Source organism: Cyprinus carpio, chromosome B18 (assembly GCF_018340385.1).
Source record: "Cyprinus carpio isolate SPL01 chromosome B18, ASM1834038v1, whole genome shotgun sequence".
Classification (NCBI taxonomy): Eukaryota; Metazoa; Chordata; class Actinopteri; order Cypriniformes; family Cyprinidae; genus Cyprinus; species Cyprinus carpio.
The window spans coordinates 17,330,469-17,356,611 of record NC_056614.1 but is presented as its reverse complement, the minus strand read 5'-3'; the positions used below and the strand labels follow the sequence as shown (position 1 = coordinate 17,356,611).

At 36.2% G+C, this 26,143-nt stretch overlaps 2 protein-coding genes across 7 annotated transcripts in view; both read left to right on the top strand.

Annotated features, from left to right (window-relative positions):
* The window catches only part of LOC109097817 (SKI family transcriptional corepressor 1 homolog-B), a 43,926-nt gene extending 40,915 nt beyond the window's left edge, over nucleotides 1-3,011 (top strand). For 2 of the 5 annotated variants that reach the window (XM_042744101.1, XM_042744100.1), the window contains 6 exons: nucleotides 20-107; nucleotides 195-305; nucleotides 380-454; nucleotides 683-757; nucleotides 1,680-1,754; nucleotides 2,409-3,011. In XM_042744101.1, coding sequence (XP_042600035.1) covers nucleotides 20-107; nucleotides 195-305; nucleotides 380-454; nucleotides 683-757; nucleotides 1,680-1,754; nucleotides 2,409-2,503 — 519 coding nt within the window. In that variant the 3' untranslated portion in view covers nucleotides 2,504-3,011. Of the gene's footprint in view, nucleotides 1-19; nucleotides 108-194; nucleotides 306-379; nucleotides 455-682; nucleotides 758-1,679; nucleotides 1,759-2,407 lie in introns of all 5 variants that reach the window. The other 3 variants (XR_006157112.1, XR_006157111.1, XM_042744102.1) reach the window with 3 other exon arrangements.
* A 1,983-nt stretch (nucleotides 3,012-4,994) lies between these two features.
* Nucleotides 4,995-25,188, top strand: pias1b (protein inhibitor of activated STAT, 1b). Of its 2 annotated transcripts, XM_042744099.1 has the most exons (15): nucleotides 5,013-5,123; nucleotides 11,063-11,186; nucleotides 12,411-12,855; nucleotides 16,824-16,908; nucleotides 17,214-17,261; nucleotides 17,622-17,712; nucleotides 18,023-18,157; nucleotides 18,256-18,361; nucleotides 18,625-18,698; nucleotides 19,041-19,201; nucleotides 19,498-19,628; nucleotides 21,273-21,453; nucleotides 21,726-21,865; nucleotides 22,554-22,594; nucleotides 22,771-25,188. In XM_042744099.1, exons 3-15 carry the CDS (start codon nucleotides 12,414-12,416, stop codon nucleotides 23,086-23,088), a joined length of 1,953 nt encoding a protein of 650 aa, XP_042600033.1. In that variant the 5' UTR covers nucleotides 5,013-5,123; nucleotides 11,063-11,186; nucleotides 12,411-12,413; the 3' UTR covers nucleotides 23,089-25,188. The 2 variants fall into 2 exon arrangements, with proteins under 2 accessions (XP_042600032.1, XP_042600033.1); XM_042744098.1 differs by lacking the exon at nucleotides 11,063-11,186 and having other exon boundaries at nucleotides 4,995-5,123.
* The last annotated feature ends 955 nt before the right edge of the window (nucleotides 25,189-26,143 follow it).

Here is a 26,143-nt window from a genome sequence, read left to right as displayed (position 1 = left end):
TGTCTTCTCAATTTTACAGGTCTATGCGCGTGAACGAGACGAGCACGTGCATCAAATGAGCACATCTTATTTTGGTTCAACGACCACTTACCAACGCGAAGCGAGTGGTAGGCCTATTTTCATTCATGTGGATTTTTATTTTTTTATTTTTTAGAAAACAAAGTCTATCTTAACAAAAATATATATGCTTATAGTTAAAGACGTGCATGAAGAAGAACCTTCATCTACGGTGGAAGAGATGGAACCCAAAAATCATCAGGATCAAACCAACATCAGTGAGGAGCGCCTGAAGGAACTAAATGATGGTGCGTATCGTTTGCCTCCTAATATTCAACACTAGTCTGTTGATTTGCTTCATATGTATTTGTTGTGTGTGCAGATGAGGAATCAATGCGCAAGGACACTGGCAGCAGGGTCTCCTTAATTGAGAAAAACATAGAGAACATGGCCAAAGGTAAACAAAACAATATGTGCTGCATTTAGAAGAGCTGAAAAGAAAATGATTAGTTGAATTTTTGTATTTTTTATTTTTTATTTTTTGTAATAAATTATGGTTTCCATGGGGGTTTTAGCAATAGCCTAACAATTTTGTTTATTTTGGTAATAAAACCATGAATCATTTTGTAATTCAAAGTCATTTTAAAACATTTGCATGAGCTGCTGCTTTCATTTATTTTAACAGAGGAATTGCAGAAACAGCTTGTGGAACAAGTAGAACTTAGAAAAAAGTTGGAGCGTGAATTCCAGAATCTAAAAGGTAGGTTATGTTAAAATTATTTTTAATGTATTATTTACGCTTTACTAAACATATACAAAAATATCAGATCATTAATTAATTCTCTGATGTTTGTTTATAGGTTGTTACAAACTTAAGTCAATTTCTAAATTTAAATACTTAGATATTTTGATATTTTTATTTATAAGAACTGAAACTTGGAAAGCAATAAAAAAATACTGTTTGAATGTAATTAATTTTATGAAAATGGATACAAATGCATTACAAATTCCCTCTGCCTGTAAAATCTGATGAATAGTTGGTCATCTAAAATTAAATACTAATGGCTACATTAAAAATTACAGTTAAAAACATTTATTGTCATGTGTAAACGGAGATAAAACAAAGAGTCCAACAATCAACAAAGCTCAGTAGTAGTTTTGCATAACAGGGGCACCACATAAAAAAAATCTGCCAAAATTCATAAGCGAAAAGATTTAGCGGTCATTTGGTTGAATGTTATGCTCCCTATGAATAGATACAATTGGATGGTTTTTCATCTTTTTTTAAATTGAGAATTAACTTTACAGAATATAGTGAACTACTGCAACAGAAACAAAATACTGGAACACGTGATAAAGTTTAGCATGACAATGATTTAAACACAGAAAAAACGAATGTTGGAGAGGCTGATGAAAACTGGTTCTTACAATAACAGCATTTAAATATCATGACTGTACACAATCTTTAAATGTATTGTAAATTGTATGTTTCTGTGTTCATTTTTAGACATAAACATATACATTACAAACAAATCATTTTAAGTTTCAGTACTTAAAAGCAGTCGAAATAATTAATTAGGGTCTGAATATTTTTGCAAAGCACTATATAATTTTTTTCTTTTGTATATAGTGATAAACATAAATGTGTTTTGATATTTAATTTACTTCACATTTTTTCTTAGACAGTTTTCAAGACCAAATGAAAAGAGAGCTCTCATACAGAGAGGAAATGGTGCAGCAACTCCAGATTGTTCGAGGTAAGCGTTTGACTTCACATGACATGTTCTGGCTTTTTATTCAATAAAACAACAATACACATCCTTTTAGGACTTTTTGTTCAGTCCTTATGACTGTTTTATATGCTACTAAGCATTAGGTTTATACATTTGCATTGCTGCAGTGAGGGACTAGCATAGACAGGGATCTGATCTGTTTTTATTAACTTCTGAAACACGTTCACTTGAATGCCAAAAAAAATGCCATGCAAAAAACTGAACCAGTTTGTATGAGGGAAAAAATTTGTTTTCCACACCTGAGAGATCCTTTGTCTCCTTTGGACCATGAGAGAGAGAGACAGGTTATGCTATTCTTAAAAGGTAATTGATTCTAGCAAAGGCAAGCAAATATTAGCGTTCAGGATAACTATAGATAAGGACTTGAAAAAAATCATTGGAAGCCACAGTATGACAGCATTCAAAAGTGTGACCTTGAATATTTTTGATAACCCATGCCAGCTTAGATGTTCATTTGTAGACAGTTTATAAATTATTTTAGCCACACCACAGTTTATTATAGCAGTTATTGTCCTAGAATGCATTGTTTCTCACACTCTGTTTCTCTCTATACACATACCAACACAGACAATCATATGCCGCTTTTGTTTTAAATTATTCATTCACTTTTTTCCCAGGCTCACGACGCACTACACCATTTCTCGTGTAAGATGCTGACTCCCCGTCACTGCTCTGGGACCTGCACCTTCAAACCTCCTCTTCTACCGCCTTGATGGACACCTATTGAAGACATAAATACTGCTGTGTCAAATAAAACGTTACGTTTTTCCCTCTGCAAAACACTGTCAACCTTTAGACCTGAAATAAGCAAGTGTGTCCTGTAGTATTTTAGCTCTTACGCTGTAATGAAGTCATTTTCATTTGCAAAAGAGTGGTTTCAGAGTCACTGTATGTACTGTATAATTTATATAAAGTTCTAGAAAACTGCATTATAAAAAAATCGACGTCCCACTTAAAAATATTATCATCAGCTGTAGAAATCACTGGTATTAAGTGGCTATGTGCAATGCATATATTTGTTATGTATCCTGTGATACCCTTTTTGTTAGTGATAGGTTAGGACATTTTGTTAAATTAGATAAATGTTTTTGTATATTTTATTTATTCCATGTCCATGTTGGTTGTTTATTCTCATCTGCATATTTGTATAATATTGATGTAAAGCACTTTAAATTGGCAGCCCTAACTACTGAAATGTGGATTAAATGATCCTGTTTGAGAGTTGGTCTTCATTTCATCAATTCCCATAACAATGAACTACATTTGCATCTGTGTAAGTCCCAAAGAACAACATGACATTGATATCAAAATCTTAGTTTGAATATACCTGTCCATATTTCCATTAAAAATAACTATCATTATGACAGTTTTGATCATTGCAGCATTAAAAAAAAACATAGTCTTAAATTCAGGGTGTTAAAGAAAGTTCCTACTGTAGTTTGCTTTATTTTGTATATACTGTAGTGTAGCATATACACATTGACGGGGCGGATGTATGACCCTCACCCCTTTATTAGACATTCCTTTTTGGTTTATTGATGAGCTGAATATATTTACTAACAATTATTATTATATAATCAATAATCAATTTTTCCATTTATTGTGTCTTTTGAGCTTATATTAAGCGTCTGAAAGATGATTGCGATATATATTGAAAATAATGAAATATTGTTAAGCAGACATTTTTTAATTTCTCATAATTTTATGATTTTTTAAATGCTTATATAAGCAGCATGAGATGTGGTGTCCTTACATCTAAAGGCCACGATGGGTCACGAAGGGTTAAGATGCACTTCATGTATCCACAAGTATTCATGGACAACATCACAAGTAATGAGACCCCACTTTTACCAACTCATGAAACTTATGGTAAAAATAAATGTTCTGTCTTCATGATTACTGCTATTATGTAGTTAGCTGTATAGGTTTCTAGAACCTTGCTATTTTAGAATCTTAAGAGCTAGGTCACATAAATTGAATTTTGCAATTATGCCTCAATTGGCAATGTGTTTTACTGATCTGTACTTGTAGAATTGGTTAGGGTTAGGAAGACTCTACTGCATATTGAACAAGCTGTTTTCCCACCAAAATAAACATATTAGGCTACCATATTCACTGGTTTATCAATTTAAGTCTTTGCAATCATCCAGCACAAATAAGCAGAATAATTAGATGCAGAATAGTCATCATAATGGCTTTGTTCTGACACGATGAAAAACCAAAATAAAACTATTTGATGATAATACAACTAAAAGAAACTGGATAAAATAATATATCCTTATGCCCTCCTAAGTTTGACTGCACTGCTACAAGAAAAAGGAAAAAGAAAAAAAATGTCCGTTAAGAGACAGCAATAAAAGGTGTGCGTCTGCCATCTAGTGGACACCTTTTTCATAGACTCGAAATAGGATTCAAAATAGTTTTGTGTTAGTGTTATTACACTCTGAAACAAATCTGAAATATTTTCAAACATGCGTTGCTGTTTAAAGCTGAAAAATCAAGCATAGCTTCGTTCTTTAACGTGCCTGCTTAAAAGCGATCTTACAGAAAGAGTGTTTGATTCACCCTACACAATAGAATTTATTAAACTAGATAAACTACATATTAAAAATAAAAATAAATAAACTACAAATTATGGACTAGAAAATGCATTCATTTATTTATTTGTTTGTTTAGGCTGATGGGATAAAAAGTAAATGGCCTAGCAAATAGTCAAACAGCAGAAATGTTACAAATAAAACTTACTAGATGTTAAGATTTGATTAGAGGTCAGCTGTCAACTCACATATCCGTATTTAATTTTTATTTATCAAAACCAGCCTAAAGATAGCATTGTTTAATGTTAATGTAAATGCAAATTATACTTGGTTTTGATTTTGAAAGATGGATCATGGTTGTAAAAAAAACTGCACTTGGTTTCAAAATTACAACATGACAGCGTCCCCAAACTTTAATTCCCGTTCTTTGTAACGATCCGTTCGAAAGAACCGATTTGTGAAAATGACTCGGACTTTCCATCACTGGTCTACAAACAAAACTGAATGCAAATCGCATCCGATTACCTGGAAAGAATGTACCGTTACCTTTTTGTTTAATCAATACAACAACAAATTTATGAATGGTATAAACTGATAAATCTAATCTGGTTACAGGAGATCTTGTCGATGCCGTGTATTCCATTCAGGCAATGGGAAATCACGTAATCCGCGCGCTATTTTTTGAACTAGAGAGGGATTCCTGCACATTTGAACCCGCACGCGTCCTGGTCACGTGCCAAGGCTCCGATCACGCTTGCGCCAGAGAAACAAGATGGCGGAGAGTGCGGAATTGAAGGTAAAGTGTAACCCGCAGATTACTTTCAATACAGCCTTTATACAAGACCTGTTCGGCAGTGTTTTTCGTCCGACCTGTTCCTGCGATTTACTTTTGAACGAGGCGCTGTTCCGTATTTGATTTAAACGCGCTTTTGGAGCAGTTTTGAGACCGGTTAAAGGAACAGTGTTATTGTTGTGATGGATCCAGCTAGCTGCCAGCTAACCCGCACATCTGTCTGTCTGCTCGTGTGAAATTAGCTCTCTTCCATCTGAATTAAGATATTAATATTGCTAATTGTTGTTTTAACGTTTAAATGAAGTGATTAAATGGTCCATGGGGCGTCAGAGGAGTCGGTCTTAAGTGTGAAGCAGCATGTGGGTGGTGCGTAGGCTCCGAACAGCCTGGAGATTCGGTACTTTGGCAGCTAGGACTTCTGTTAACCTGATGCATTTATAAGAACAAACAACTAATTAGTCTCATGGCTTAGATATCAGACAACCAAGAGTTAATTTTGGGCATCATAGACACGTTTGAACCTTTGAATCGAGTATGTGACGTCCACAAATGCTGTCTCTGTTTACACAGCACCAGATTTTGATGCAAACAGTCGACTATGGCCTGTTTCTTTTAGTTTCACTGTGATTTAGTAGGAAGTTTGTTTAAAGTTGGTGCATGTTTAGCTGCTACACAGGTGATGCTTTGAGATTGTTTGTCCTTCATTTAGATTATATATGAAGACATTTTAATGTCTTCTGTTATTGTTGTTGTTTTATTTTGATGTGATTTGATTGTCCCACTTACGTTTTCTTGTTTTAATCATGATGTGGATTCCTAGTGATATTTGAATTGATTTGGTCAGCTTTTTGTTGTATTATAATGTTATTTCTTATGGAGAGGAGCATGTAGACCTCTATTGGCTCTGATTATGTCAGTTAGACAGTATACTGTCAAAAGTAGTTGGTAGTTAATTTGAACGAGTTATGGATCAGACCATTTGGGAACAGTCTTTTCCAAAAAGAGAAGACGAGGCATGATAACATGCCCCCTTATGTAGTAGATTTTTCTTTTTTATAAAATTAGTAGCTTTGTTTGCCAATGGTACATTGTACCATGATACTCTTGTTGGCAGTAATAAAACACATGTTTTGCAGAGAACAAAATGACCTTTGCTGCTGATAATCCAAATAACTTTTTTTTTTTTTTTTTTTTTTGTAAAATTGCTGTTATGTTTTGAGCTTTGCATTTTGGATTTGACATTTTGGGCCTATTTCCTGTTGTGTTTGCAAACAGTGACACAAACAATGAGCCAAAGATTTAGTTGGAGTATCAACTTGCTACATAGGGACAAGGACATTTTGCTGCCAGAATATAAATATAAAATATTTTGTTTTTTTTACCTAAAGACATAACATTTTTAACCACAAAATTCACAAATAACTCAACAAATAAAATCATAACATGAGATTATCTTAAAAATTCTTAAGATCTTAAGAATTTTTGATACTAGCTTTTACAGTCGCATTGCAAACCTGTATCATAATGTTTGATGTATTATTTAAAACAAAAAGCTCAAAGTTTAAACCACTTCCTGGTGCTTAATAAAACAGTGGCGATTTTAAACATGAATTCATAATTTTCTTATCATTTTGTAAATTGTTGGGGATGTGGAGGTAGTTCATTATCAGTACTTCAGCTTAATTTTAATTAATTATCAGTTATAGTTTGATTTTTAATCATTGTTATTGAGCATCAGTGCATTTGTGGGTTTTGCAGGAAGGAAGCCTGCTTTATGCAGGTACCAAAATTACGTCCTTTCAGAGAAATGCTTCCTATGGTTATGTCTTTATCATAACTGAGTCAAGGCTTATGATAACCACACTCATTGAAACTAAATTAGTAACCTTACTGTTAAGTCAAGCAGTTGTTTTATTAAATACACATTTTCTGAGAAGTAGTGTACTATTTAGACTGTTCTTAATTCAGAGATCATACCATAGAACAGAGCCTGCTATTGTTTTGCTTTGATGTTTTTGGAAGTAGTGCTGGAATTATCTGAAAGCCTAAAGAGATATTCTGTCATCATTTGCTCACTCTCATGTTGTTCTAAACCTGTATACTGTTTGTCTTTTATAATGGACAAAAGAGAAATTCTGAAGTCTGTGCTAGTCACTCACTATTCATAATGAATGGGTACTAGAGCTTTCTAGATTAAATTTCTGTTAGTTTATTTTTTCTTCTCAATGTTCTATAAAATTTGTAGCACAGCAGAGCTTCGGCCAGCTTGATTTTGATTCCTGAACCATTCCCGATCCCACCGATCCTGTGGAAACAGAAAACACACAACGACAAAAAAAATTACTTCAAAGAATGTATCAGTTTTCTAAGAAAATTTCTGTCTGAGCACAAATTATTGTCATGACTATTAAATAGTGGATCATGTATTAAAGTATAGCAACCTGCAGGGTTCCCTCGGCCATGTAAAACCATGAAATAACAGGTAACTTTCATTTCTAAGCTTGGAAATGTTATAAAATCTAAAGTCAATTTATACAAGTCAAGTCACCTTTATACCATTTTATACAATATTGATAGTTTCAAAGCAGCTTCACGGTACAGGAAAATAACACTTAATGTTACAAAGTTATTCACTTATGAAATAAATACAATTTCAGCTGCAAAGCATATCTGAAAAGACAAAAGTGTCATTATTCAACTCCTTTTTTTCAAAGTTGATTCAGTTTAACTCAATAACTGTCAATGTTGCAAAGTTCATTAATCAGCAGATCTATCTAGAGGATGAGTCAAATTATTAATTTGAGGGCCCTTTCAATACGTTAGTTAAATGCAGTCTTTTTTTTATCTAACACGGGGTGGCCAACATTTGTCCTGGAGAGCCACAGTCCTGCGGAATTTCACTCCAACCTTAATCAAAACACATCTGAACAAGCTAATCAAGGTCTAAGCCTTACTATAAACCTAAAAGCAGGTGGGTTTTTATCAGGGTTGGAGCAAATATCTGCAGGACTCTGGACTCTGGAACATTGTTCTAATTTTTTCTGCACAGTGTCAGAAAAATACATTTATAAATTTATAATCTCTCACTGTGGCTTTTAAGAAGATCTTTTTTCATGACATGTGGTACTTGTTCTCTAGCTGCTTAGTTGATTAAGTGAAAGTGAAGTGACGTGTGGCCAAGTATGGCGACCCATACTCGGAATTTGTGCTCTGTATTTAACCCATCCAAATTATCATACTGCCTTAGAATAGAATGTTTAGTGAAGAGCTTGTATATGACTGGAATATATTTTGAAATGTGTGTGATTCATTGACATTGAACATTATCAGCAGTTCATTCATAACTCAAATTTAATTAGCGGTTCATTAAAAACATTAGTGGTAACTTTTTAAGACACGGTGCACACACACAGTAGTCTAGTGAACACACACAGCCAGGGAGCAGTTGGGGGTTCGGTGCCTTGCTCATGGGTCTTACCTCAGTCGTGGTATTGAAGGTATGCAGTGAAAATTCATTTAGGGTTTCTTAGAATCACATGAAGATGCCTGCTTGCTTAATCATCAGGAAGGTTTTTGCACAGCTCAGGGTCCACTTCCTATTCCTTTGTCTTCACAGGGTTATTGGGCCCTAATGAAGAGAATGAGCTCATCCTAATAAAACGTTTACTTGAGACTGTTTGCTCCTTTCTTCCTGATCTCTCAGCTCCCTGTTGACTAGGGGCTTCAACCAGGGCTCTAGAGTGCAACCAATTTCTCAATGGTGCGACTAAAAAAAAATAAGAGGTCGCACCAGTCCGACCAGCCGTTCGAGGGGAAAAAAAGTCTCCGCAACTCTGAAAGTCTCCCTGTGGTTCAACAACAGACACTACAGGCCTGCATTTCAGCCCGAGCCTGATGGACCCTGACTTTTTTTACACCCCTCGAGCCGGCCTTCGGGATAATTTTCACGTCATAGTTCAGACGCGGTGCGGGCCTCCTGCCTGTTTTAGACTTCTCCTGCAAAGCACCGGCAAAAGTAATTACCATAAATGTGACCGGGGGAAATAGTAAGGAGATATTTGAATTATTTACTAATAAACAAGTGTTTTCTGAGTCTGTGTCGCAAGGATGAAGTTGCTGATCCTGACTCGCCATCTCATTAGACACAGCTTTAGAAGTGCATCTTTATGGATTATAATTATAATAAAAGAGTTTTTGTTTTCGATTTGTTTTATTTCATTAAGTAATCATTTAAAATTTTCTATAGATATATCTATCATGTCTGTGAGGCATGTTTTCATTGAGTTTCGGTTCATTTTTGTACTCCTGTGAAAGACCAGACGCAGAAAGCGCATCGTGTTTGTTTTCTTTATTTTATAAAAGCACAACGTTTTGATGATATTGTGAGTGAACACAAATAAAAGACCCTTTGCAGTTACGAATGATTTATTACTCTTACCTTTATGTGCAAAAATGACGGCGTATCTACTGAAAAAATGCAAGTGTTGAACTGTTTTATATCTATAGATTCTATTTTAGGCGAGTCGTGATGATTTGAGAAGGCTAAATTGATCAAACATACAGTTACTGTCTGCCACTGGCCGCTTGGTCGTTACTTTAAAAAAATAAATAAAACTTTTATATTTAACAAACAAAAATGCTCCAAACGTTTTTCTAAATTAACTTAATAAAAAAACTAAACGAAATATCATCACTTTGCTATTACATACAAAACTGAACTATTTTAATAGCTGAGACAGTAGTATAAGCTGTTAAGGGAGTGTTTAGCTGTTCAGATCAGACACTAGAGCATCCCTTCATTCATACACATTGGAAGATCTGATAAGAATCAGTGTAGAGGGAAGATTTTGCTGCTAGAGAGTGTGGCCAGCTGGTTTAGTCAAAGCCAAAGATCAAGAAGACCAAACTACAGGAGTTGGCCATCCGAGGGGCATGTGACTGCAATCGAGGATGGTCCATAAGACATTGAGTCATGAGATGTTCAGTTTGAAGCCCTTAAAACACTTAATTTAAATTTTCTTTTTATTTCATTTATCTTGATATGTTTTAAGGTTAAATTTCAGCTCAGTGACGTACTTTAAGCACCAACACTTTTTTCAGTAAGTTACCTTTCTTGTAGAATTGTGCTTCAAATGAAGAACTTTGTTGACCAGATTGTTAGTTAATCATTTACAAGTCAATATTGCCTATATGGACAGCGATTTAAAAAAAAAAAAAAAAAAAAAAAAAAAAAAGTGAAGTTGTAAAACTGCTGTGTTAAATGTGATGCGGTTGAAAATTTGGGTGCACCTAACTTTTGTGCTGGTGCACCTAAGAAAAAAATTTAGGCGCACCAGTGCAAAAAGTTAGTCTAGAGCCCTGGCTTCAACTGTTGGCAAAGAGCCCAGACTTTCAGACAGGTTGTGGGATATTCATTTGCTTTTAGAAGTATGAAAGAAAGGCATTCTGAAACCATGCTGGCTTTGATTTACCAGAAAGATCAGGCTTTCCCATGGGTTCTTCTTGAATCAACCAAACTTCTTGATCTCTTCTGGGTTTACACTAGGGGACTGTTCCTCACTACAGTAGGATGAGAGCAAGAGTCTCATCATCTGTCTGCACTGGCAGTGAAGCCGTTTATTTGTGTTGGGGAGGTGGGGTGGGTGGAAATTAATAAAGAGTGTGTGTCAGTATTTGTGTGAACAGTCCAATTGGCACTTGGCAGTAAACTGGGGAGGGGACTGTGGTCTCTCTGAGGTGGAGAAATATGAGCCTCTCTTGGTCTGCGGTTCTCTTGTTTTCCCTGGAGCTGTGCTCCACTGCTTTTGTTATAAAAGCTCACTGGCCCAGGCTCTTGATCTTCCCTTCCCCCACTATTGCACCCTCTTCACCTCTCTACTTGCCCATAGATTTTAATCAAATCCAAATGCTGGTACCACCAACACAGCTCTTTATATTTTCAGAATATCCAAGAACGACAGGGGAGGTAAAGTCTGCACATGAGAAGTGACTTTGATCCCACACATGTAGGTGTTAACATTTACATATGTGGTCAAACGCCGTACATGAGGGCCGTCACAATTACAGGTCTGCGTTGCAAACAAAACAACACAATGCAAATTCTACAACCTAAAAATCCCTCAAAAACCTGACTTGATCTTCATTTGGCAAACTCAACTGATTGTATCATCACTGACATGCCTTTTGGCCAGTATGGCTATGTATGACTTATGGTTTATAATGAACACTCGTCCATGACAGAGCCTGAAGCTAATTTAGTGCTAGTCGGTAAAAAAAGCCCACTGGACGCTCGCTCAAGGCCGATGAGAACGATGAGCTTTGTAAAAATCGACGCGTTTCAGAAGGCGGGGCATAGAGGACAAACAGTAATGTACAGTATGTGGAAAATAATGTGTTTTTTGAACCTTAAACCGCATAAACAGATTTCATTACACCAAATACACACAATAATGTTCTTTTTAGCAGCATCATATGACCCCTTTAAGTTAATATATATATATATATATATATATATATATATATATATATATATATATATATATATATATATATATATATATATATATATATACGAATATAATATTATTATGTTCCAATTTTGATAATATTTAAGTAGAAAATTTGAATTTAGTTTTTCAGTCATTTTGGCAGCCCTATTCAGTAGTCAGTCAATATGTATTAAGTGACAGTGAAGTTATGTTTCAAAAGATTTCTATTCCAAATAAATGCTTTCCTTTGAATTTTCTATTTATCAAAGAATCCCATTTATCAAAGTAAAATGTTTGTTTCCACAACAAAATTAATCAGCACAAACATTTGTAACATTGATAATACTAAGAAATGTTTCACTAAATCGACATTTAAGAATGATTTCTGAAGGATCATGTGACGGACTGGAGTGGCTGCTGAAAATTCAGGTTTTCCATCACAGTAATAGATTACATTTTAAAATATATTAAAATAGACAAGAGTTAGCATTATTTCACAATATTACTGTCTTGGTGTGTTTTAATTAATATGAATGCAGCCTTGGTTCAGCATAAGAGACTTCTTTCAAAAACATTTAGGCTAAAAAATCTTACCTACCCAAACTTTTGAATGTGTTGTTTGTTGTTACTATTTATTACTTCCCCCCCCCCCAAAAAAAAGTATTCTGCTATTTACTCTATTTTACCTTTCCTATGCAATATGTATTATTTTCCCTATGGAACACACAAATAAAAATGTATAGATTTGTTTTGTCGATTGCATAATTTAACTCCTGTTTCTTCTATTATGTTTTTACAACAGCAAATGGTGATGAGCCTCCGTGTCTCAGAGCTTCAGGTTCTTCTGGGTTATGCAGGCCGCAACAAACATGGAAGGAAGCACGAACTCTTGACCAAAGCTCTACATTTGTTGAAAGCCGGCTGTAGCCCTGCCGTGCAGATGAAGATCAAGGAGCTCTACCACCGCCGCTTCCCCACAAAGATGGTGTCCCCGACAGACCTCACCCTCGCGGGCATACACTCCACCACTAGAGGGGCTCCCGCAGGCCTGCCTGCCAGCCTGACACAGCTGGGATTCGATGGGCATGGCTCACCATCTCTACTACCTGTCGCACTGCTTGGGCCGAAGCACGAGCTGGGCCTGCCCCATCTGGCCTCCACCCTTCACCCAGTCCATCCAGACGTCAAGCTCCAAAGGCTGCCATTCTACGATGTACTTGATGAGCTTATCAAGCCCACCAGTTTAGGTGAGTAATAGGAATGATATCTAACAGCTGACTGTTTGATTATTAAGGTTGAATAGTGCTTCTACAGTAATGAATTTAGAAATGCAGCTTTTCAGAAAGTGTATAGTATGGTAAAGCCATTTCCAAGAAGTTTTGTCTCTAAAGTCATCTCCTTTGAAGCATCATTCTTTGTCCTGGATGAACATTAGAAGTTTTGTTCCACTCTGTATTGCAGTGTTTCTGTACAGGAGTTGCAATAAAAGTTACCAGGGATTTTCAGACTTTCTGATGCCATAGAGCAGGGGTTTTCAAACTGTGGGTCACAGAGTGGGACAAGGTGGGTCGCACAAAGTCACTTGGCTGCAGCTAAATTTGCGTTTCAATGACACACACTCACACAGTTCAGTCTAGGGCTGCACGATATACCAACATTAATTATGAATTGCAGTATTTTTAGTGAGATTTTTGAATCGCAATTAAGTTGTTCGAAAAACCTACTTTTTCGATCTCGTCCTAGAAGGTTTGTCTTATTCTCACCGAAAGTAGCTCAGATCATCTTCAGACCATGCTGGCAAAAAGTTATGGAATTCAAGTTGATTAGACTTGCAAGAATGGACCTCAGGATGTATCTCTGCAACGGTTTGGTGTATTGAGACCAAATTTGGTGTGTGGTATAACAAGCATGACTTGAGACTACCTGCAGTGTTTTGGCACTGTGCCCCCTAGTGGTCAGGAGATATGAAAAATGCATATTTTTGCTTATAACTTCTGAATGGTTTGGCCAAAAATCACAAAACTTTAGATTCTAACTTTAGATACTCTTTAGATTAGGTGCATCATGCCAAGTCGAATGAGACCCAATTTTCCCACGTCAGCCATTTTGGGCATTGGCCATTTTGAATTTTGTAGTACAATGGTACATTTTAGAAGCGCATTGACATATCGTTACAAAACTTGGTATGGGTCATCAACACAATGCCCTGAAGGAACCTGAGAAGTTTCGAGCCAGCGCCATAATATCTTAGAAACCGTTACTCCGATCCCCACGAAACCACCGTAGGAAATTCGGAAACATAGTGTGCCCGCTATACACTAATGCCCAATTGCCAAAAATTTGATAAAAAGTGGCAAACAAAGTCAACCATCATTCATTATTTCTCTTCTCTTATATTAAAATGTTTATAACTCCAAAACAAAATGAGATATTTTCACCAAATTTGACACACATATGTATAGGCACACTCTAAGGACACATAAACAGTTTGGTGGGATTGTGCCTCTTGGTGGCACTATAATTGAACAAAACATTGCCATTGAATACAATAGATTATTATGATATAAAATGCTATATTTATGAATGCATTGGTGTATCATTATGAAACTTTGTATGTACCATCGAGACCATGACCTGAAAGTACTCAAAAGGTTTTGAAACAGTTTTGCCACCTTGTGGTCAAAAGTTGTAATGACATTTCAAATAAATGCTAATAGCTTTCTGTGAATTTTGCCTATTGTAATGAGACTGGTATTAATATATTCCTCGGGTCATGCTGAGAACAGTGATGCCAATGTTTCCACAGTCAGCCAAACTTCATGTCCGCCATTTTGATTGTCTTTAAAAACCTACTTTTTCGAACTCCTCCTAGACTGTTGGTATGATTTTCACCAAAATTGAATCATATCATCTTCAGACCATGCTGACAAAAAGTTATGGATTTTGTGTTGATACAGCAACGAATTTAAGGCATGATGCCAAAATGACACTTGAGGCTGTATCTCTGCAGTGCTTTGGCATATTGACACCAAACTTTGTGTGTGCCGTTGAACACAATTCAACTCCCACAGAACACACCACATCGATTTGTTAACAGCAACACCTATTGGTCAAACGTGATAAGCCATTAAATCATGTTACTAGAGGGTTGTATTTATGGTTTTTCAGCCATTTTGACTAAAACCATCCTAAAATGGCTTCAATTACTAATTTCTGCAGTTCTGCAATTGCTGTTTGCAGCTATATTATTATTATTATTATTATTATTATTATTATAGGGAATTAATTTTTTTTAAAAATAACGTTATTAACCAGTATTTTTTCTAGGCAAACCGGTTTCGGAACAATAATTATGCAAAGGAACGCAGGAACAGAAACGTTAAAATATTGATTCTGCTTGGAGTGAACCGATTGGATTTTTTTTTTTTCATTTTCAAGCCCTGATTAGGACAACCCACCTACTAGTCGATTTTGAAAATCTGTATTTTTGTACATCCTTTAAAAAAAAAATATGGGCCTCTTATGAAGACTTCACCTCCCCCACCTATACAAACATAAAGGTGCTCTTCAAGTGATTTATGACTTTTCAGATTGGACAAGGGCCACCTGTGCTATATTTAGTCCAATAATAATAATAATAATAATAAAAGGCCAATAGTGGAGAAGATGTGTCACTAAGCACGGAGGCTGTGTTAAAGCCTTTTTGTTTTGATAGTTATCTTGTCAGCAGGTTTAAGTGTTATGTACTAGTGTTCTCACTTCAGGACATTTATGATTATTATTATGTGGATTTTTTTAAGTGTAAGCCTGTCATTTTATTCTTTTAAAGAAAATGAATGCCAAAGTAAATACTCAGAATAAATGTATTTAGACAGTTATGCCAAACGACATCAAAAATGAATTGCAATGAGTGCAGTTTGAATCAAATCTAGGTTCTTAACCAGTGCTTAGCTCAGTGTGGAGTGTGGAAGCAGGTTACATTATTTCAAGTTTCATTTTCTTACAAGCACTTTTATATAGAGTTCAATTTATGTGCAGATTGCCATATAATGAATGCTTTTTTGCTATGCCAGGCAAAGAACCCTGTAACATCATATTGCTTTACAAGGAACTTTCAGGAAACACAATGGTCCTTCCCCCATATTGAGTTGAAGCCCCTCGGATTGAACATTCTTTCTAGGTCAATGTGATGAAAATGATCGGTGAAATTTGAGTTGTTTGAGCTGAGAGAGCAACCAGTGTTGATGGATCTTTTGCGCACCAGAGAATTGGCTCACGTCCTCTCCTTCCTCATGAGTACAGATTAACCATCTGCCAGCTTCTCACTGTTAAACTCTCTCCACTTTAAGTGGAATAGATTTTCCTCTTCACATGACTACTCAAGTGGTCAGTGTGCAGAAAACGCACCTCTCATTTCAGTCTCTTTCATTGAGTTCAGTCACCTGTGTGTGTGGTGTGGAGTGCCAGTAGAGCTGCAGATAGAGCTTCCTTTTATCTCTCTTACTTTCTGTTGCTCCTGAAACCCTTGCTTCATTTAAGGAGATTGGGTTATGTAACCCTAAGTTAATTTTAGCTATGTTGTAGAGTTTGGCTTTGAACTAAACTGCACAAGCATTTAAAGTAGTTCCACAGAAAAGGACCAGCAACCTTGTGTCTGTAACTGAGATGATGCTTTGTTATCGGTTCGAGATAATAACTTTACTTACTGTTGGTTGCTTAGACAAGGATGCTGTCAAGAAATATGCAGATATATGCTATATAAACAAAAGTATGTAGACCAGCAGAAACGATTTACATTACAAGGAAGCTGGTCCTCCCTAACAGTTTCCTTTTCAGTAAACACACCAGCCTTTTAAAGCAATTCTTTAGGACTGTAAGGAACAGAAAAGCCTCTCTCCATACATTTGCTACAAAGTTGGCAGCACACAGTTCTCTAAATGTCATTGGTATGCAGTACATATTTTCGAAATTGCTACATAAATGACTAGTTGGTAAGCTCCCTGAACTGTGCTTTTTCATAAGACAGTCACATTTAAATGGTAAACACATTGAATTCCTTATTATTTGTATCAGTGTAATATGATTGTAGCAATGAAAATGACTCAATAGCTTGGCTGACCTTTCCTTCACAGAGTTCTTCAAATCACTGTCATTTTAACAATAGAGCGATTGGTTCACCATCTTTATAATCGTCTCCTCTCTTTTTGTTTTACAGCCTCAGACAACAGTCAAAGGTTTCAGGAAACATGTTTTGCATTTGCATTAACGCCTCAGCAAGTTCAACAGATCAGCAGTTCAATGTAAGTGTGTGTGTGGGGGGGGGTATTAAATTACATAGTTTGACAAGGTAACATGGTTCAAGTGCTTGAAATACCCTAACTAATTTTGAGCTTGTAATAAATTTGAATTAAAAAAGCTATTTCAGCCAGAACTGAATTTAAAACGTCTGTTTAGCAGTTTATCTTGTCTTTTTAGATATCTTCCATAGCAGACAATAGTGCTAATCAAACGTGTCCAAGCGAGCGATCCTGTAGAATGTCTGGTATGCTTTTCTCTCCTACGCTCTATCACACATTCCTTTACTCCCACCCTCTTGTCTCGACAGGGACATCTCTGGGACCAAATGTGACTTCACCGTGCAAGTACAGCTAAGGTATGATAAGACAACAGTTTCCCACAAAAGATCCTCAGTGCTCAGCTGGACTTGAAACATGCAGCACAATAAATAAGTTTTTTTGCTTGCCACCATTTGTTTAATATTTTGTGTTATCACAAAATCTTATGATAATTTAAAACTTAATTTTTATCATATAAAATAGCAAATTCTTTTAAAGATATTTAAAGTGTTGTTTGGTTGAATAATGTGTATTTGAATGTGTTGTCTATTTTCTGATTTCCTGTGTTGAGGCTAACTTACCCCCATTTTCGTAGCTTTCTTTTGTTTGGGTTATTGAGCGAGTCTTGGAATTCTTTCCCACACATTCCTAAAGGAATCTCAACACATATTTTTCAGGTTTTGCTTATCAGAGACAAGTTGTCCTCAGGAAGATCATTTCCCACCCAACCTTTGTGTGAAAGTGAATGGAAAACCCTGTAACCTCCCTGTGAGTCTGGCTTTATTTTTGGTCACAAATCACCAGGAATCTTTCAGTACATCTGCGAATGACAGACAAATTGTTTGAAACAATGATAAACGATATACTCATATTTATGGTGTAAGGAACATATTTCATTACTTTTTGCTCAGTTTCACGAGTCAACGCAAACGTGTTTGGCTTTTAAAGGTTTTCAACATCAGCCTTTTCCTCAGCTTCTTTGACTATTATAGCAAAACATATTTCAGATACAAATATTTATCTGTAGTTTATTGTTTTATGTGCTTAACTTTGCTTGACTTTTTATGGTTGTCCTCAGGGATATCTTCCCCCAACCAAAAATGGAGTGGAGCCAAAGCGGCCGAGCAGACCCATCAACATTACCTCCCTGGTTAGGTTGTCTACAACAGTTCCCAACACCATTGTTGTGTCATGGACATCAGAAATCGGAAGGGTAATGAACGCAAATCTGTTTGAAATCTATTTCTTGATGGATTTAAAAATTGAAAACCATCTTCAGATTGTGTTTTTAATACTGTGCTGTCCATACAGAGTTACTCCATGGCAGTGTACCTGGTCCGACAGCAGTCCTCCTCAGTTTTGCTACAGAGACTACGGTCAAAAGGCATTAGAAACCCAGACCACTCAAGAGCACTCAGTAAGTTAACTCTAGACTTATCACAGTTGGATTGAGCCTTTATATAGCTGAATGTCTTCCACTTTAAGTATTTTGGAACATTTTCGCTATTTAGTTTAATTGAGCAATTAAGTGATTATCAAAATAAAATGTTTTTCCAAAAGCTTGTAAAGTTACAATGCTTGCTTGAGCTACCTGTTAGCAGTGTGTGGATATGATGGGAGATATTCAGTGTTGTGAATCAAGTGATGTGATTGATTCCATGTTTTGTGTTTACTCTTTAGTCAAAGAAAAGCTTACCGCTGACCCTGACAGTGAAATTGCCACCACCAGTCTGCGAGTCTCCTTGCTCTGTCCGGTGTGTAATGGACCCTCAACCCTGAATAAAGATTTTATTCTCTTCAAAGTGTTCTGTTAAACATTTTAATGTTCCTTCCGATTGAGTTGCATTAATGATTTTGTCAGAAAAATGAAACTCTTTTTCTTTTCACCAAGGCCACTGAGCCCGGCTTATCACTCTCTCACTTTTCATATTGTGTTCTTTGTCAGTTTAATAATTTTAAGCAATGGAGAATAAACCACAAGCTAGCAGTTTAGAAATGATATACTACTGTATAATCATCATTCAATTATAAAATTTGAGAGCAGTATGTGGCCATATAATGTATGGTGACGTGTCCATCTGTGTGTAAATGAACAGCTCGGAAAGATGCGGCTGACGATTCCCTGTCGAGCGCTCACCTGCTCGCACCTGCAGTGCTTTGATGCTACGCTCTACATCCTAATGAATGAGAAGAAACCCACCTGGGTGTGTCCGGTGTGCGACAAGAAAGCCCCATATGAGCATCTAATTATTGACGGGTCAGTGCTGCTCTCACCTTTTATACCTGTGATTGTGGGCCATCTTAAATCTACAATCACTTCTGTAATTGTTTTTTGTTCTTATCTTGATCTGTATTTTCTTTCTTTCTTACTTCACACTTCAATTCATTTCAATTCACGATCAATTTAACGCATCGTTTTTCTTTAAAAAAAAAACTACTTTTGAACGTTAGTGTATGCTTGCAAATTTGGAAAAGTCTTGGGAAAGTTGTGTGTTGTGTGTCTTTTTTTTTTTTTTTTTTTTTTTTTTTTAATGTATGTTTGTTTCTGTATAGGTTGTTCATGGAGATCCTGAACAGTTGTGTGGACTGTGATGAGATCCAGTTTAAAGAAGATGGTAGTTGGGCTCCTATGAGATCCAAGAAGGTGGTACAGGAAGTGTCAGCCTCGTCAAATGGCATTGAAGGTATTACAACAGAGACTGTTATATTTGTAAGGAGTTATGGAGACAATAGACAAATTAAAGTAAAAATTTGTACACTGGGGTGTAACGGTTCACAAAATTCACGCTTCGGTTCGATACAACACTTGGTGTCATGGTTCGGTTTGGTACAGGGGTATATTGGTTACGTCACAATGTTGGAAATATTTCTGTTTAAAACCATGAAGGAGAGCCAATGGATATATCGCACACACAAGCAATGTGCAAACTTTGCGCAAGAGTTATGCTGGTGAATGTCTTAAGCTCAGTCAATTCACTATACAGAAAGAAAAAATGGACTGACAGGGTAATGATGGAGCTTTCAGCATCTGACACCGCATATTCTCTCAGAGATCTACTTCAACATATGCTGATAATGGTATATAGCTTACTGTTTTCATTTATTCCCTTAATGTTTCTAATATGTGACCCTGGACCACAAAACCAGTCATAAGGGTAAATTTTTTCAAAATTGAGATTTATACATCATCTGACAGCTGAATAAATAATCTTTCCATTGATGTATGGTTCATTAGGATCGGACAGTATTTGGCCGAGATACAACTATTTGAAGATCTGGAATCTGAGGGTGCAAAAAAAATCAAAATATTGAGAAAATCTTAGTTCTTAGCATTGCATGTTACTAATCAAAATTAAGTTTTAATATATTTACAGTAGGAAAGTTATAAAATATCTTCATGGAACAGGATCTTTACTTAATATCCTAATGATTTTCGGCATAAAATAAAAAGCAATAATTTTGTCCCATACAATGTTTTTTTGGCTATTGCTACAGATATACCCCAGCAACTTAAGACTGGTTTTGTGCTCCAGGGTCATAGTGGGGAAAAAAATGAGAGGAAACCTGTTTTGTTGTTTTTGAAAGTCAGTGCTTGAAATAAAAGCTTTTTATTTAATTGATTTTTATTGATGACTTTTGATTATTGGTGATAATATTTCAATTGTAGGCCTATAATTCATTGTATAATAGACCTGTTTTAAAATACTTTCTTTTTTAAACATTTTAATTGAGGAGTAAATAGCCTAATATTTTGTTATCTTCGCAGCACGTCATTTATTTGGTAATTATTGCGGGGCAATTTAATTGTACTTTTAATCTAATAATAAAAGTAACTTCATAATAGGCCTAATAAAAAATAAGAATGTAACAGGCCTACATTAATTGCCAAATGCCAAATATCTTAATATTGCCAACAATTGATGTTTTTGACAGTATCTCTTGCTAATGTTGATACAAGATCATCGTCATTCGATGCAACCCAGCAAAGGGGAGGTTATCGCTGGGCCTTTTGCAGTGTGTTTCCTGCGTGCCTGTCTTCTAACAATACGCCACTGGGCAGACAGCACGTTGCCCGTTACGTCATTTGGCCTGCCTTGTTGAGCGCAGTGGCACTGAGAACATTATATTTCACACACATTAAGCTCTTTTATTTTTCAAATGTAATAGGACTAGTCCAATGAATCGAATCGTTCAGTTTGTAAAGCCTCGTACCGAATGGTTCAGTACGAATACGTGTATCGTTACACCCCTAATTTGCAAGGTACATTATTAAACATAGTAAGTACATAGTGATTCAAGGAGGTCTGTTTTTTATGCTTCTCTCTTGGACTCGTGTCGGTCAGTAATGTCAGACCACAGAAACAGTTCGTCCCACAGCAGTAGCAATAAGAAAGTGGAGGTGATTGACCTGACGCTGGACAGCTCCTCAGAGGAGGAAGATAATGACGAGCCTCCACCTAAAAGAGCCTGTCCATCTCTATCACCAACCTCCCCGCCTGTCAACAAAGGGTGATTACTTTTCCTTTATTTTGAACAGTATATCTATTGTTTTAACATTTAAAACCCAACAAATGTTTTTGTAAAATGCTTTAAAAAGTATATTTGTTAATGGTTTTTTATAAATGCCAGTTTGATTTATATTTTTTGTTGAATAAATTCACATGTTCAAGTGTGGTTTTATAATTGTTTTAATGATATTTGGAGCCATTGTATTTGTTACTTAAAATATTATTTTAATATCTGACTAGCTTTCCTAATTATTTTGTTATATTTTGCTGCAGAGTGTTAAATCTGCATCATCAGGCGTCTCCACTGGCACGAGCTCCCAGCATGCCAGCAATGGAGACAAACTACATCCCTCCCCCTCCTCCTCTCCTCCAGGACTACCGTCACTATTACCACACACCCAATGACCTCTCAGGTGCTGTCATAATTTCAGTAATAAAATATTTTATGTATTATTTGTGCTCATTTGCCTGCGTTGTCACTACTATTCAAAAGTTTGGGGTCTGTAACATTTTGAAAGAATTTGACATTTCTTTTATGCTTCCAAATCGGCTTTTTAAAATCACAAATACAGTAAAAACAGTATTTTGAAATAGCATTACTATTTTAATATACATTAAGATGAAATATATTTCTGTGATAGCAGAAATCATTCTAATATGCTGATTTGGTGCTCGAAAAACATTTCTTATTGTCAGTGTTGAAAACAGTTGTGCTCCTTAATATTATTGTGAAACCTGTGATAACTTTTTTTTTTTTTTCAGGATTCTTTTAATAGAAAGTTCAGAAGAACAGCATGTATTTGAAATGGAAATCTTTTGGAAAGGCTTTATTCCACTTTTGATAAATTTAATGCATGCTTGCTAAAAAAAAGTGTGTATTTCTTTTTTAAAAATGACTAACCCCAAACTTTTGAAGGATAGTGTAGTTGTCACTTATTGTAATCCATTATTTGCTTTGCATAATTTAAACATATTATTGGTTCATGTAATCTTTGTATATTAAATCTAGGATTTCAGAGTTTAAGGATTTAGAAAATTTGTTGTAATTAAAAATTTAAATTTTTGCTAAATTTATGCCAAACAACTCCTTTTCTTCTACAGATTTGAATTTCTTCTCATTTTTACAAGGGGACAATCACCAGGTAGGTTCACTCTCTGATACAGCAGCTAGAGGGCAGCATTGTGCTCAAACAAACGTTTAACCACTGGTGCCAAACTAGATGGATAAGATGCACTAGGGCCTATATCTGACTGAGAGATAACATTTTTAATTAAACATCTGCATAGCCTTAAGCTGTTCATCTCTACTTCTCCGCAGCATTATAACATGGTCATGGCCGCTGCTGCCGCAGCCTCGGCTTCTGCATCAGCGTCAGAAGACCACGAGCTGCTGCTGAACCGCTTCATGCCCTACAGTTCCTCTCAGCTCTTCTTGGAGCAGTCTGGGACGCCGGTGAGCAGCTCACTAGTGCCAGCCAATGGCAGCGGGGGCAGCAGCAGCGGAAGCAGCAGCAGTCTGGTGTCCTCCAGCAGTCTGAGAGACAGCCACCCACACAGCAATGTGTCCCGCTCGCGCTCGGACGCCGCTGCATCCGTAATATACGGTGCCATACCTGACGTCATTTCACTGGACTGACCACGCCGGGGTCCCGTAAATGGACAAGCCTTTATCAAAAACAACAGGAGGACGCAGAAAGAGCTTTGTGCACTCGTGATCAGATTTAGATGTGAATAGGATGGAAGGTGGGGAGAAAAAAAAAAGAGAACAAAGACTTTTGTAAAGAGAAGAATAAAATTGCTGTGTACAGAGAAGAAAAATCTATTTTCAGTTTTACTTTTGTATATAAACAATAGGACGCTGCCTACCCAGTGAGTGACTTCAGTTGGTATTTTCTCCATGGATACTGAAGACGTTTTTCACTGCTCTGTGTGTTGTTCCTTGATTATCTTATTCTGTACCTTTTATACTTTTCGCTATTTTATTTCACTTCAAAAATAATTATTTCAGTCAAAGTAATAGAATGGCAGTCATCGTTATGATTTTATTTTCTAAGACACTTTCCCTCAGCCATTGTTTGATCAGCGAGGGAACATCAAGTTATTTAATGCCATTATCCTGTGCAGGTAATTTATTATTGCTTTTAAGTTATGTAGGATGTATGCTGTACAGAAGCATTCCCTTATGCCAATACAGAATCTAGCCACGACATGCTTGAAGAGTCGACAGAGGTCATGTCTTATTCCAGTTGCACATTCTTTCTCATCCATCACCACATTAAGTATGTAAGAAGTGGAGTTTGGTTTCAGTGCCCAGATTTGCTGGTTAGTACCTGAGGTAAACTCTTGTACTTTTTTGATGTTGTTTGTCTGAACTAAACCTCAAAAGAAGAGGTGTGGTTCGCAAAAACAGCGCTGAGGGTATCAGACGCTATAGCATACCTCATTTAGTTTGTTACAGATATGACAGAAAAATAACCAGAACGATGTTGCAGTAGCCGTAGTGCAGATGTTAATTATTTCCTCAAAACGGGAACCTTACAGAAGTGTAATATCCCTTGCCAGCAGACCTTAGGATCCAAATTTGGTACCAAGATTCCAGCTATCGAACACCAGTTGACAGCTTTGTGTAAAAATGGCTGAACGCACTTGCCATTTCCATTTGGTGTCTCCTCCAGTGAATGTCGTTATTCCATTTTAAACGCCATGTATGAAATGTCATTTTCTCAAGGTCTGTGTGGTTTGGGCTTCAGGTGGGCTACAATTTATAGATTTTGAAAGTGTGCTTGGAAGGTGACCTTAATGCAACATAATCTGTGCTGTCTGTTTTCGTCTGTTTAAAATTGAATTTATTTATTTTATCTATATATTATATTTTTACTATTTGTTTGATCACGCATTACTTTCATGCATTTATTTTGTAATTATTTCAAGAGCTCTTAACACTTGCTTTGCATTGTACAAGTAGCTAATTATGTGTCCTTGTCTCTCTTTCTCTCATATTTGTACTATATGAGACATCTGAGGCACTAATTCCACAATCATACTTGCTGTGTCACATTCAACTTTGGTTGAAATTAAACAGGATAAAAGCCAGCTGCGTGTGCTCATCCTCTGGCTGCATTGTAATGTGACAGCTGTTTGTCATTGATTCTCATGCATTAAAAAAAAAGGTTGTGGAACAGCTAATGTTAGGCCTGGATTAGCACAATTTTAATCTTTTGATGACAGCCAGTACACAAAAGAGTCCACTAACCTTTCTAAATGAGTGATTTTTGTCTTCAGTGTTGCAAATTAACAATTGGATTGATGAACCCATGCTTGTTTAATTTATATATTTTTACCTTTGCACTGAGTTACCTGATAGCACACAAAATTAAGACCACCGTCATTCTACACAAATCGCCCATTCGACATTGCACTGAAATCATACATTTCATGTGCCCACTGATCCGCTACGTCCTTGAATTATACCACTAGACAGTCAGTCTGTTATAGCTGTACCAGAAACTGGCAAGTATGAACTCTCTGCCTTAAGTTCTTCTCTTACTGTATGGTACGCTATGAGAGAAATCATTATGTACAGGAAACCAATACCAGTTTGTACAAAATATTATATGAATTATTTATTATTTGAATTGGGATACATTGTTTACTTAATGAATGTTACTTGTTTATGTAGAGAGCGGTTTAGCTGTAATAAAACAAATACATTAAAATCTTTTCTATTTCTGTCTTATCTGTATTTTGGTCTTTTTGTTTGACCTCTGGTTGCAGAAAGAAGGTTACTTTCTATGCTTTTTTCAGGGTGTAATGAAATCTAACAATGAGATTATAAAAATCACTATCACAGAAATTAAAAATACCCTAGGTTTAAAAAAGAAGGATAAAATTTAATAAAATGACTTTTCACTTGGGACTCACTTTTCACGCTGGTAGTTAAATCGGTAGATTTTCTTGATTAATTTAATATTAAGGGGCCAAGCACCGAAGTAGGTACTTATTGTACCCGTTGGTCTGTGGCCAGGAAAGTTATGAAATTTGGCACACTGATAGAGGACAGTCTCATCATTAACCACAGCAAATTTGGTGTCTCTAACTCAAACTCTCTAGCGCCACCACTTGTGCAAATTTTCACTCATATTTATGCTAATAACTTTTGAACCATAAGGTCTAGTTTTTCTTCTGAATCCTTGGCTCATGCCAAAATTAAAAATTTGTAAGGTCAAGATTTTTTATTGCAATTTTTTAATAGTTTGAAAAAACTAATTTTTTTAAACCCGTCCTAGATGGTTTAACTGATTTTCACCAAATTTGTCTCAGATCATCTTCAGACCATGCTGGCAAAAAGTTATGGAATTCAAGTTGATCCGTCAAACCGTTCTCGAATAACACATGAATGATTTTGACAAAAATGAATGTGAGGCTATATCTCCACAAAGGTTTAGCATATTGAGACCAAACTTGGTGTGTTATAATAACCATAGTCTTGTGTAGCCAGACCTTAAGACTGACTGCTGAAGGTCTGGAATCCATGGCAGCTTTCATTGGCCAAGGCCCGCCCATAAGCTGTTTGACCGACATGTCAAACAACCAATCACAGTTTGTTTCGTTTCGGGGCGTGGAAATGTCGCCACAATAACAGGCCGGCGTGTAAAATGAATTTTAAAGATTATGTGCCGCAAACTTTAAAT

What these genes read in the sequence shown, in the direction of transcription:
- pias1b (XM_042744098.1), top strand. Translation starts at nt 5,100, where the DNA reads ATGGCGGAGAGTGCGGAATTGAAG. An exon ending in TATCAAGCCCACCAGTTTAG is followed by an intron (nt 12,856 to 16,823) that starts GTGAGTAATAGG and finishes TTTGTTTTACAG; the next exon opens with CCTCAGACAACAGTCAAAGG. An exon ending in GAGTCTCCTTGCTCTGTCCG is followed by an intron (nt 18,699 to 19,040) that starts GTGTGTAATGGA and finishes GTAAATGAACAG; the next exon opens with CTCGGAAAGATGCGGCTGAC.